The sequence below is a fragment of the Uloborus diversus genome, chromosome 7 (assembly GCF_026930045.1).
Source record: "Uloborus diversus isolate 005 chromosome 7, Udiv.v.3.1, whole genome shotgun sequence".
Classification (NCBI taxonomy): Eukaryota; Metazoa; Arthropoda; class Arachnida; order Araneae; family Uloboridae; genus Uloborus; species Uloborus diversus.
In genome coordinates this window covers 17,022,541-17,035,610 of record NC_072737.1, presented here as the reverse complement: position 1 = coordinate 17,035,610, position 13,070 = coordinate 17,022,541, and the positions used below count along the sequence as shown (strand labels likewise).

At 31.7% G+C, this 13,070-nt stretch overlaps 1 protein-coding gene across 1 annotated transcript in view; it reads right to left on the bottom strand.

Moving 5' to 3' along the window:
• The window catches only part of LOC129226616 (spectrin beta chain, non-erythrocytic 5-like), a 130,930-nt gene that overhangs the window by 96,607 nt on the left and 21,253 nt on the right, over nt 1–13,070 (bottom strand). Inside the window, exons 14-19 of the mRNA XM_054861245.1 lie at nt 11,566–11,766; nt 10,094–10,189; nt 8,267–8,383; nt 7,957–8,148; nt 5,529–5,748; nt 3,847–3,947 (exon numbers count right to left, since the gene is read on the bottom strand). Of these exons, the coding sequence (XP_054717220.1) occupies nt 3,847–3,947; nt 5,529–5,748; nt 7,957–8,148; nt 8,267–8,383; nt 10,094–10,189; nt 11,566–11,766 (927 nt within the window). The remainder of the gene's footprint in view (nt 1–3,846; nt 3,948–5,528; nt 5,749–7,956; nt 8,149–8,266; nt 8,384–10,093; nt 10,190–11,565; nt 11,767–13,070) is intronic.

Sequence of the window (13,070 nt, the reverse complement as noted above, 5' to 3'; positions counted from 1 at the left end):
TTGCCTTAGTCCTGGCTTAAGGGTGGTAACTTACGGCTTAATTCATGTACACGTTAATATACATTAAGAACAGCTACAGGCTTCTACTGTAATCAGCCACACAGACAAACCTCTCAAATCTGATGTTTTGGAGCACATAATCATTTAAAATCCACAAAATATTTTAAAGAAACTTATAGTTAAGTGTTGAGTAGAAGTTTAAGATTGCAATAATGTTATGGATGGTTAATGCTAAAAAATAAAGAATTTAATATGAAATAATTTCTTTTCAAAGTAGGCTTAGGTGAATAAATTTATTCTCAGAGTTTAATTTTTGTTGTGCATAAGGATTTTTTGAAAAAAATTGATGATAATTTTTCAACGTCGCATTAAGAAATTTAAATAAACTTGTAATCTGAAATCAATCAATTTTCTGTTTGAAAATGTGTTCCTCTAGGTTGCAAGCTGCACAGGACTTGAGAGAAGTCTTTGTGCATCCATACTTTTAGCACAGTCCAGTATTTTATGACTTCTTAGTTTTGTGGAAGGTGGTTTTTTTTTTTTTTTTTTGATGCCATATTGATAGATAATATAGAGACAAATGTTTAGTGAAAAATTTAGGTAGAAATAATAATCATGCATAAAATGTGTAAAATTTTTTGTAGTCACATACTCTAAGAAAGAAAAATAATCAATAGAAAATATCAGTGTAATAAAAAAATAACAATATTAAAGATAAAATTGCAAACCGACATGAATTTCCATAAAGGACAACTGAAGGGATTGCTGCAAAAAAGAGGTTGCTCCAAATTTCAATTTTCAAAAGGCCTGCATTAAAGCTTAAAATAATCAAATCATGTCCTAATTTTGAAAACAATCTATTGACTTCTCATGTATAACTGTACTGAGAAGCATACAAGGAGAGTAATTAAAATAAAAAAAGAAAAAGCAGTGGATTGGTACTTTGAGCTCTAATGCTTGCAATAAACTTTTGAAATGATGCAATAAACTTGATGAAACTTTTGATGCAACAAACTTTTAAAAAGATTGAAATTGGAGGTACAAACTTTTTGCAGCCCCTTCAGTTTATCAATCATAAAAATTTAAAAATTACATTTGAGTAACAGGAACTTCATGTTAAAAATTCTAAGGTTAAACATACTTTTTTTTTCTTATTAGTTCAACTATCAAAAATTACTATAAATACTTAACACTACACTCATTATCTTTACTGACATGCAAGTTAAAATGATAGAAACTTTCAAAAGGAGAAGAATGGAAAAATAGAGGCGAACATTTAATGGAGAAATTTATGCAACGCAAGCATTTAAAACAACAATCTAAAAAAACAATGTCATTTGAACCTATAGAAACACACAGTTAAAAAAACAGGAAGCAAACGTGGAAGTAATGAACAAAAACTACAAAATTAAATGATATTTCGTCAAAAATATCACAAACACCAATAAAAAGAACCATTTTTTCATGTCGATCATGCATAATAATAATACAATCAACTCACAGTGAAGAAGTTATCACAATCAAAAATCCCTGTCAAAATCTTAACGGACCTTCAAAAGTTTTCACAGCTGGTTATAACTTTAAAATATTTAAGAGAATTTATTGGATTCATTTATTTCTGGACAAGCTATGCAAAACCATGCAAATGTAAATAGCTTATGTTTAAACGTCATTTCCAAAGATTTTACTGATATAAATCTGAACTTATTTATATTGTAGTGAAATTATCTGCAATAATTCCATGCCATATTCCTCTCAGAACACATCAAGTATGAAGCTCTCAAAATCCATGCTCATTTCTCAATTTGCAGATAAATCCATGCAGTATACTCACCTCAGCATGAAGTAATAGTTCATTGAAAATATCAGTTTGTCCTTTAAAATATAACATTTTGTAAGCAACATAGTTGGCAAAAATTATATCTTGAGATAAAAGAGCTTTTGTCATGTTTGTTAATAACATTTTGGCAAGTTTAAACAATGAAAGTTAATTTCTGTGAACTTCCATTAGCCCAAAGTCTCTTAGTTTGAGAGTGCATTTTAAAGCATCATAGTCAATTAATACAGTAAAATCCCTCTAATGTGGACACTAACGGGACAAATTTTTTTGTCCGCAATATAGAGGTGTCCGCAGGACAGGGGTTTAATAATGTTATTTGCATTGGAACTGGGAAATTAAAAATTGTCCGCATAAGAGGGGTGTCCGTCTTTGAGGGGTGTCCGTTAGGAGGGGTTTCACTGTATATTGGTTATTGTTATTAGACTAATTTGTGGATGTACTGTATATATTTATGATTATACAGGAATATATATTCAGACTGTTTTAATAGATTCAAATTCTTTTAGGTCTTACAATCTTGACAAATATCTGCTATTAAATTTATAAACAAGAAATGGTTCCACATCTATGGTAATGATACATTGGTAATAAGTCTCAAAGTTTAAATTGATGAGAAAACTAAACTCAATCATTAAATTTGAAGTTGATGCACTATCATAAAGCACGTTAAAAATACAATTATTTCTAATGCAAGGAGAGGAAAAAATCTTCATCGTAACATATTAAGATACTTTATATACAGGGTGAATTTGACCTAATCTGCAACATAAAAGGGGGTAGTAGAAAAGCCCAAGTGAGGCATAGAACCACCCAATACCTTATCCAATCCATAACCGAAACCGAGTTAAAAAATATAGAAGAAAAATGTGTAAAAAACAATTTTTTTAGAAAAAAGATTTCTGTAATTCCTGAAAAACCCCACACAGTTAAATAATTACATATTTGAAAAGAACAGACAAAATCCTATAAACTGACGCTTTTTTCATCAAGATAGCTATATTTTTCAGCAAGCTAAAAGCTTCGAAATACTTGAAGTACTCAAAGTTGAAATGGTGCCAAAACCAGTAAACTGCATCTTCAAGAATAATCCGTTGAGCTACAATCGGTCAAATCCACCAAAAACTAGTCCACCCCCACTAGTTAGCAAATGATATTACAGTAAATCACATTGGGGTTCAAGTTTGGCAGAAATTAAGCCTTTCTATTTGAAACATTAAAATCAGCATGTGTCAAAAAAGGGGACTAGTAAATGTTTCACAGCCCTTAAGGTTCAAGATCCCCCTTTAGCAAATTTCTACCTCCATCTGTTTTTTGCACAAAACACTACTTTTATACATAATTACGATAAGCTGAACATATTTTTGCTGGTGTTGTGTGTCAAAATATAACTCCTTCTACCATCTTGGATTCTAAGTGTGCTTTTCTATTTTTCTGTTTCATATCCTAATAACTATTTACTTGTGGGAAAAACTATCTTGTAATGAATTAAAAAGCATAAAATTACCTTCAAAAAGTATTTTTATTTTTATGGTAGCTGTAGGCGGTGTAAATATATTTTATTTCCAAGTTCGTGAATTTTTGGAAAAATGTCTACTTTTTCTGGTTTTCTTTTTATTTTCTGGTCTCTGCGAAAGTCCCAGACATCACTTTCTGCTTTAGCTCAGACTGTGGATCAACATTCATATACTTTGAAGTTAAATATATCCGCACCTCTTACAGCTACAATAAAAATACCTTTTTAAAGGTAATTTTATGCCCTGATTTGTCAATAAATAGTTTTACCCACAAGTAAATAGTTTTTGCAATGCGAAACAAAACTGAGGAGGTGCTCTTTTAGTGTTTTATAAAGGAAATTTTTTACTTAATCATTGATTAAGCATTTGTAAGAAATATGAAAAAAGAAAATATTGCTTTGTTACTGATAGAAAATAAACATAATTCGCAAACAAATCTGAGAATTTCAGGGGAGAAAAAATAAATAAAAAAACAACATAATGGTATAATACCTTCGATAGTTCAATCAGTTCAGTATATGATTCATTGATATTTTTTTGCTTTTTCTGGATGAACTCTTGAGATTTGCTTGGAGAACGAGAGAGGACTTTTTCTGAAATTAAATTCATAAAATAAAAACCCGTTTCTCAAACTTTTGCTCAACATACACTTTCAAAAACAATGCCAAGGTCATGAAGTTAACATTATGCAGTAGAACCCAACTAGGACAAGAGGGAACATGCATTGCACCAATGGAGTACTGCAACTTGCTTTAAATAAGAGTAAATTCATAACAGAAGCATAGGGAGTAAATAAGATATGAATTTAAAAAAAATATTAAAACATCTCAATATATATTTTTCTTATACCAGGGATTATTCTGCATGGGAGCTTAGTCCACTAGATTTTTTTCAATTTAAGCACTTTTTTACATCATAGATGGAATTCAGACTATTTTACGTCAGAAAATAACATCTGAAGACTACACCGTTGTCTCAGAGCAACAGTAAGACATCTAGTCCCAGATATAACACTAAGATGTCCTACTGTTGCTCTGAGGCGACAACATGGTATTAGGGCATCTTTTGTTAAAATAAAGCTTTAAAGAACTTCAGGATATATTTTGGCATAACACAAATACAGTAGGCTCTGCTTAATGTGATAATGGTTAATATTATCATTCGCTTAATGTTATCAAAATCACAAAGTCCCGAAACACTTATATATTATCATGTGTTTAAAAATTGGGAAATTGTAATCAGCGTCTTTGTTTATTGTTATCGCTTTTTCATAAACTTGCATTTTTTTTTTTTTTTTTTTTGAACCTCGGTCAAAATATATACAAAGATTAACTCTAAATGGTCCAACATTTTACCCATGGAGAAAAAGTGCAATGATTTCCCCATCAAGGAAAAAATTGACATTTTCAAACACTTTGACAATTTAATCGTGATGAGTCAAAGAAATGCTGCAACATAAATAAACATTTCTCAACTATTACTTTGTATAAAAGTTATTAAAAAATAGTGACGAGATTGAAGACATATTGAAGCTAAATGAAAACTTAAACAACAAGTGAAACAATGCTGGAGAAAATGGTGAAGTTGAATCTGCTTTGAAACTGTGGTTTACTATGTCACGGAAAAAGAACAGAAGATGTTGCTCTTAAAATGGGCAAAAAAGACTTTGTAGCATTGGACCGATGGTTTAGTTGATGGAAAAAAAGAGCTATTTCATTCTGCTAATCTATACCTTAAAACTGAGCTTATTTGAAACATTGTAATTTTAATTTGCAGTTGTAAAAATAAATGCATCTTAATTGAAAAAATTCATCATTTTGTGTCTGCTGGATTCTTTTCGGTTATTGTTATCAATCGCTTATTGTAATCAAACTGCATCTGTCCCAAAGTGATCACATTAAGCAGCGCCTACTGTATTTGTAAGAACCAAAAGTAGTCCTAAGAACAAACTGTGATTTCTTAACAGGAAAATTTTACTTATTATTAACTGTTCATATCAACGAAACAGACTGCGCTTTAAATCATATTAACTTCAGCAAGCAACACCTAACAGAGTTCCATTGTTTAAGTACTCTATTGATAAAATTAAAACATTATTTATTTTATCACAGGTGCACAGAATGAAGGCATTTTAATACATTTGTAATGTTTAATGAAGTAAAAAAGTTTCTTACTATATGGCAACTGTTGCTTCTTCTTTTTCACAATTTGTTTTTTCATAACTGTTTTCTTAACTTTTCGTTTTTCAGGTACTTTGACCACTTTTTGATTTCTCTTCCGTACAACCTTTGGTTCAATTTCTGTAACATAATTTGCGGGGACAAAACCATCATGGCCATTTGTTTTACGTACATTCCACCAATCAGCATTTGTCTTTTGCAATAAAATCATCACCTAACAAGAAAGTTGTGAATATGTAACCATATTATGAGAACACTATACACATGCACACATAATATATGCAATTCAAACATGATACCAAGTAGTCACAGTGAAAAATGTAGAAGCACAGAACATTTCTTGAAGAACAATATTTTTCACAATTTTCAAATGCATGGCAGTAGCATGCATTTTAAGCAGCATGGCATTTTAAGTTGTAAACGTTTCTAATCATATACAGTGGCAGTCGCTTATATGAATCACATTTGTTCTAAACAGTTTTGATTAAATAAAGTGGCTGATTTAATAAAGCAGGATTTTGTTCCGTTTTTGATGATTTGATTCATTAAAGTGGTTGATTCAATTGACCACTGATTGAATTAACCAGCGTCCATTATATAACTTCCTTTTTTGTGTGTGCGTGCGTGAAGGTTATTTTTTAACTTTTCGAATAGAAAAAAGTTGGTTTGCACTCTTTTCTCTAATGATAATGGCAAAAACACAGGCAAAATACTTTGATTTTTCTGTCACAGCATAATACAATTTCTTAAAATATCGCTGGTAATTTAGTTAGGAGTATTAAACACTACTTTTGAGACTACCGTATTTTCTTGCGTATAATCCAGGGATTATCTGTTAAAAAAGGCAGCTTATGAGGTGCGGATTATACGCTGCCGCGGATTATCTGTGCTTTTTTTCTTAACACCAAGGCTCCGATTCACCAATAGAGACTGTACGCCGATTGAATGTTGTTTATTTTACATTGCTTGAATGTTCCTCTTACGCAATTCAGGCCATGTAAAATAACCAACAACACAGTGAATTAGAAAGCCATTTGCACAAGATAAGACAGTTTGTTCCTTTGTCTTGACTCTGTTTTTCAAGTAATTAGTGTACTACAATCTTGATTTCAAGAAGAAATCATTATATATAGATTATATTTCAGATTAATTTTGATTATGCCTTCAAAGTAATTACCTTTTCATGTTTTTAGTTTAGTTGCTCAAATGGTTTGTTAAATTCAAACTTTATTTTTTTACATTGTATTATCCGCGGATTATACGAAGCTTTTTTTTCTTCTTCAGGCCGATTTTAAGACCTGCGGATTATAGGCCACCCACAGATAATATGCAGGAAAATACGGTATTGCTCATTATTTGAAGCAGTTTTGCACAAAATTATTAATTTTGAGCACTTTATTTTTAACAAAATATTAGAGCATGATTGCTGCTCATACACAATAAGTCCAGTAACTTGATCCAAAAAAAAAAAAGGGGGGTTACCAGGTTTGTCTAATACTAGCCGATTTGGCTATTCTTGATGACACTTGGCAAGAAAAAATTCAAAAGGATTAGCCAAACTGTTGATTTGACTTTTTTAGCAATTGCAATTCGTTCCAAATAGCTTTATGTCATTTTTAAAGCATGCGTGTACATTTCAATTAATATTTATCATACATAGGAAAAATAATGTCCCAATACAAAGTTTAAAAAATCATATTAAAGTCTCAAATTTTCAGTCTCCTATTTTTAGGGTTACCCCAACAAAACTAGTACACTTGGCTGTTTAAGTTACCAGAGTTAATTGCTTATTGCCACATTTTAGCCAAGATTCTGAATATTGGGAAAATGCTTCACCAACATGAAATTGAAAGTCTCCCACAAGTAGAGGTATCATATGTCACAGATTTCACTCTTTGTTTCTCTTTTTTTTATGATTTTGTTCTTTTATGCTCTTCTGAGTTTTTATTTAGCTTAGAAAAGTAAATCCCTTTCTAAAGATTTTCAAAATACAGTAAAACCTGTCTACAACGATACTGTTGGGATCTAAAAAAATAATGTTATAGACAGTTTGATTTTTTATGCTAAAATTTTGTTGGGACCAAGAAAAATATCATTACAGACAGGTTTATTGTTATAGACAGTATTGCTATACACAGGTTTCACTGTATCTAAAAGGAAGGGCGATTTTCCTACGGGTTGGCTATTTTGGCTAATTTCAAAGGTGGCAGCTATTTTCCAGAATTTTCACCTGGCAACCCTGTTGCCTATCTTTGACAAATTTCATGAAGGCTGTCAACTATTTTCCTGAATTTCATCTGTATATATAGCTGTTCCAAAACAGAAAAAATGGGAATTTTCAGCGCATTTATTCTGCACTGGGGGAAAAAAATTATAGCCACTAAAATGCATTAAAATTGACAACAAAAAATTAATAACTTACTTCACCCTTATCAATTTCTATATCCTGCCCCGAAAATTTGTACATAGCACGAACTTGAGGAATTTTTCGGTCTTCCATGACTTCTTTCACGACCTCCTTTTCATAAATTTCTTCGACCCATTCATCGACGGGCGCAATCACGACTTCCTCCACCCATTCCTCTGCATCCGGTTCCTGGACTGTTTCGGATAACTAAATGAAATGAAGATGTTGAATAATACATCCATCTAATTCAGAAAAACTAATTAAAAAAGAAAATATTGGTTAAGTTAATGAGCAATCCCATTCTGCACAGGAAGCGAACACTTACAAAATATGTGGCCATTCCAGACTTAATCATCAGTTCAGCTTGTTCATTTAATCTCTCGATGTCCGAGCTGTAAGCTTTGATCTCGCTTTCCAGTCGGGCATGTCGTTGTAGTAGAGCCTAGATTGAATTAAAAAACATTGTAGCAGGAAAGAAATAAATTCACATATGCAAATCTTGAATTTATTTCTTTCCTGAAAAATATTTATTCATTTCCTGGATGCTTAATCACATATGCAAGATATTAAACAATTCACTTTTCATAAATATTCAGTTTATCAACTTTAGATTTGGAAACTTATTAATTAACACATTTTTATTCTCAATCTCATGTAAAGGCCAATGTGGCAAACTGAAATTAAACACTTTGTGAGCCAGCAAAAAATGTATTAATATCAATGAAATATTTTTTGAAGTAAAATCTAGAATATTTTTTTTTTCCAATCTGCAGAATTATATCAACAAAGTGATGCTGGCCTGACTGGTAAGGCTTTGGATTTGGTAAATGGAGAGTCTGCCATGTTCACATACTAAACCATTCTCTGGGAGTGATGGATCAGGAGTTGCTATTCTCCTGAGGGGTTTGGATCAAAAGACTTAAACTTGGAAAGTTTGCATAATGTTTGGCTTGTGCCACTCCCGAAATAAATTTCTGCAAACGTACACTTCTGTTTGGTAAACATGATGATCCTCAACCAAGGGCCCATATGCAAAGTTTTAAGGGGGGGGGGGGCTCAGATATTTTCCTAATGGAAACAAATTTCAGTACAGATTAGAGTTATCAAAATTTGACATTTTTAATAACTTATTCATTAATGGCTGGTGAAGAAATGTTTTTATATTTTTGCAAAGAAAAAAGTACTAAAAGCAAGGAAGTTCTAATTCCTAAGGGGGGCTTGAGCCCCCTCCCCCCCTTTGCCTTTCTATATGGGCGCCCTTGTCCTCAACTGCTATATTATAGGATTAGAAAAATTTGAAATTCATTTTTTTTAAATCACTTGTAGTTTTAGAAAATATCAATTTTAATATGAATATTTTTGTGCATGTACAAATTGGGCAGGTGGGTCGGGGGGAGCATAATTAACTGGGGGAACGTGCTATTTCTAAAATTCTCGGTTTCCTATAAGGTTGCAGCTCCAAAGTGCAGGACTGTGCCTAAGAGCCAGACTAACATTAGTTCACAAATTGCTATTTTTCATTTATTAGTACATTGTATGTAGAATCCCATTCCATACCGAGCCATGTGAATGCCATTCCAAAAATTAAAAAAAATTTATTCTTTACCAGTATTAAAAGAACGTGCGTCCAATCTTTTGCATGCGTCAGACAAAAGTTTTTCCTCTCTCCTCTAAAGTTGTAATAATGTGACTTACGTTGTTCTGGCTCTGAGGTGGAGATAGATAGTACACCTAACTCCATACTTTGGCCTACTTGCTACTTGATGACATTAAGACGCATTTCTATGCATTTTGTACCACTCCAAAGATATTAAATGCATTAGACACAAAGAGAGTTTTATATATTTGTAACCTTAAGCTGGGAATTGAAAAAGAAAGTTGTACAAGAAAAAAGTCTGGTGGGAAAAAAAGCGAAGAAAAGTAATAAAATAATGCATGTGTGCTTTCACGAAAGCTATTTGAACTACGGAAAAATCAGTCTCAATATGTGGTGATTCTAATTATTTAACCTTGTTAGAAACAATTGAATGGGAAACTACTAGGTCAGTAAATGGACTTTCAAAGTAAGATTATGATTGCAGGCTTTAAAGGTGATTTTAGCAATATTTCTGGACTTTTCTTTCTTTTTTTTTTTATATTGCATCTCAATTACCTGAGCACTTGGTTCATCTTTCCCATAATCAGTGCTGGACATTAACTGTCTCTTTTCTTTCATCCAAGATTCAGCTTCATTCGCATCTGCTTGATACTGAAACAGAATTCAAACCAGTTAGCAAAACTTATCAAACTCAACTTTAATCAGTTTCATATTTAAGGACTAATGAAAGAAAAAATAGTAGCACTTTGCACATGGTATACAATTGAATTTGGTTAATAGGAAATGTCAAAAATCCATGAATCTGTTCGTATTAGTCATTATTTGTAATAACCATTAATAAATAATGCTGTGAATAAATAAACAGTAAAATATATTTAAAAAATAATTTCTACTATTTATTATTGCTAATTTTCACATTGTAATCTATTTATATGTTCAGTCAGGAAAATTGAACTTACTTGATAAAATTTAATATTTGTGTTAAAAAATTGAATATGCTAATAAGCAATTGCTAGACTATCTAATGGTGTCATTTTAGTTACAGCCTATGTTGACAGCTGAATAGATCTATTCTTTTCTCAGTAAAAATTTTTATACTTCCATAGTTGAAGCAAGCTACCACAGTCATTCAAAAAATAAGGTTTTACATGTTTCAAAATTGGTTCCCCCCCCCCCCCCCCCCCCCCCCAATAAATTTTGAAAAAAAGTTTTTTTTTTTTTTTAAGTTTTTCTTGCAGTATATTATGTACAATACCCCACTCCTTAATCAGATGTTTTAATACCAAATATTTTAGGCATTTTAAAAGAATGCCTCAAAAAGAGAAATATTTTTAAAGCTTCTAATACTACACCTCCATACACATTAAGGAGCATTAATTATTTTCTAAAAACTGTGCACATCAAAAGAAAGTACAAAACAGGGTAAAAGCTGGGTTCAAAAGTTCATTAGCATTAAAGCTAAAATTGAGGGAAAAATTTTAGCTAAATGCTAAAATGTTACACATTCTCATATATTTACATATGCCTCAGTGTGTTTAGTCTCCAGTTGAAAATAAAACTCTTATTTTATCTGTGACATGTTTGAAGAAATAAGTACAGCAGTTATTCTTTTTTAACGCAAAATAAAAAAAGAAAACAACATGATTGGTCTTTAGAACGTTGCAAACCCTCCTCCTAATATAGTAGTTATTGGGGGACATAATGCCGGATAAGATAAAGTCTCCTTGAACTTAATAATTGTTTAATCATCTTAGCTAAGATTTAAAAAGATTAAGTTGATTACGGTCATGCATGCTTCCTCTCTCTAGGATCATACATTTTTTCTTTCTTTTTTTTAATGAATTTTTTATTTCGCTTTTTTGTTGAGCAAAAAAGCGAAAATGCATTGCTTTGTTTTCGCATTCTGCAAAAAATGCGACCCTAGCAGAAACCCTGGTACAAAAATCTAAAAAAAAAACAAAAATCCAATATAATAATTTATTACAGTTTTAGGTTCATTTTAATAATACGGTAAAAATACAGCTTACTTGATAGGCAGAAGAGGCATCCTCCAGTTGCTTTGCTTTTGCTGTCCAAAGCTCGTGAAGTTTGTCCCAATTTTTCTTCAAGCTTTCGATTCTCAGCGAAATATCAGCACTTTCTGGATGCTTTTCAGTCTTCAGTTTGTTTCCTGATTCCATAACCTTTTTTATTTGTGGCCACCGAGCATTGATTTCTACATCCAAAGCCTGAAAGGAGTGAATTTGAATTTCAATTTTCAAAATGAGTTTTTTTTTCATCAAAAAGTAGAAATACGTCAATATTTACTCAACATTAATGCTTTAGCATGACTAATAGAAGAAAATCAGAAGGGATATACATAATTCAATATTTATGTATTTACAATAAAGTGATCTCATGGTCTGAAATCAAATGAGGAAAAAAAAAAAGAACCAAAGACTAAAGTCAGAACAAACAACGTAAGTAGAAGCACACATTTGTAAATTACAGCAGACACGTGTTTCGGCGTTACAGGGAACGCCTTTTTCAATGCAAAAAATAATGAGCTTATGGATGAAAAGACATCCGACAAAAGCTTTTGTCGGATGTCTTTTCATCCATAAGCTCATTATTTTTTGCATTGAAAAAGGCGTTCCCTGTAACGCCGAAACACGTGTCTGCTGTAATTTACAAATGTGTGCTTCTACTTACGTTGTTTGTTCTGACTTTACTATTCAGCACAAAGGTATTTATTTATCTTATAACCAAAGACTAGTTCTAACTATTTATGCCCCTCTTCGTTTCTAATGTGGGGGCAAAATAGATCCTCGCCATTTGTGGACCTAGGTCAATTCATTCCCCCCCCCTCCCATTCGCAAATATCTTGCGACTTCCCACCACTCTTAGTGGATAGCCATCACCACTCCAGAATTTTTACACCCAGTCCCAAACCAGACGCATATGTGGTAATAACAGTGCACAAATATCACTATGACTTCAGTTTAACTGAAAGAGCAAGTTGGTTGAATTACAATTACATTTATAGCATGTAGCACATTGGTAAATTTCAAAAGCATACAAGCTAAGTGTACCAGCATAAAAAATTATCCTTAGATCCAACTAAAAACCTTTTTTTTTTAAATGAGCATTGATGTTGTTACATGGAAATATATTTTACCATACACATTTTTACTAATTACAACTATACTCAGTACAACAACAGGAAAATACAGAAAAAACATTTTCAATTTTATCACAGCACAAATTCAGAGTAATCATTTCATGTGATTTGTATGTTTTAAATTGCTCCTTGTATAACTTTCACTGAAAAAACACTCAAAACAGTTGAATAAATAAGTTTAATCAACATTAAAATATAAAAATATGCATATGATATATGAATGGCCAAAATTATTAAGAAGCTCTATTTGTTCTCAAATTGATCTCAATTTGTTCGCTTGAAGAACGACCCTATATGGTGGAAAGAAAAATATTTTAAAAATCCTCCCCCTTCTTCCTCTTATTGCTCTCTTCTCTTCAATATTTTAAAAAA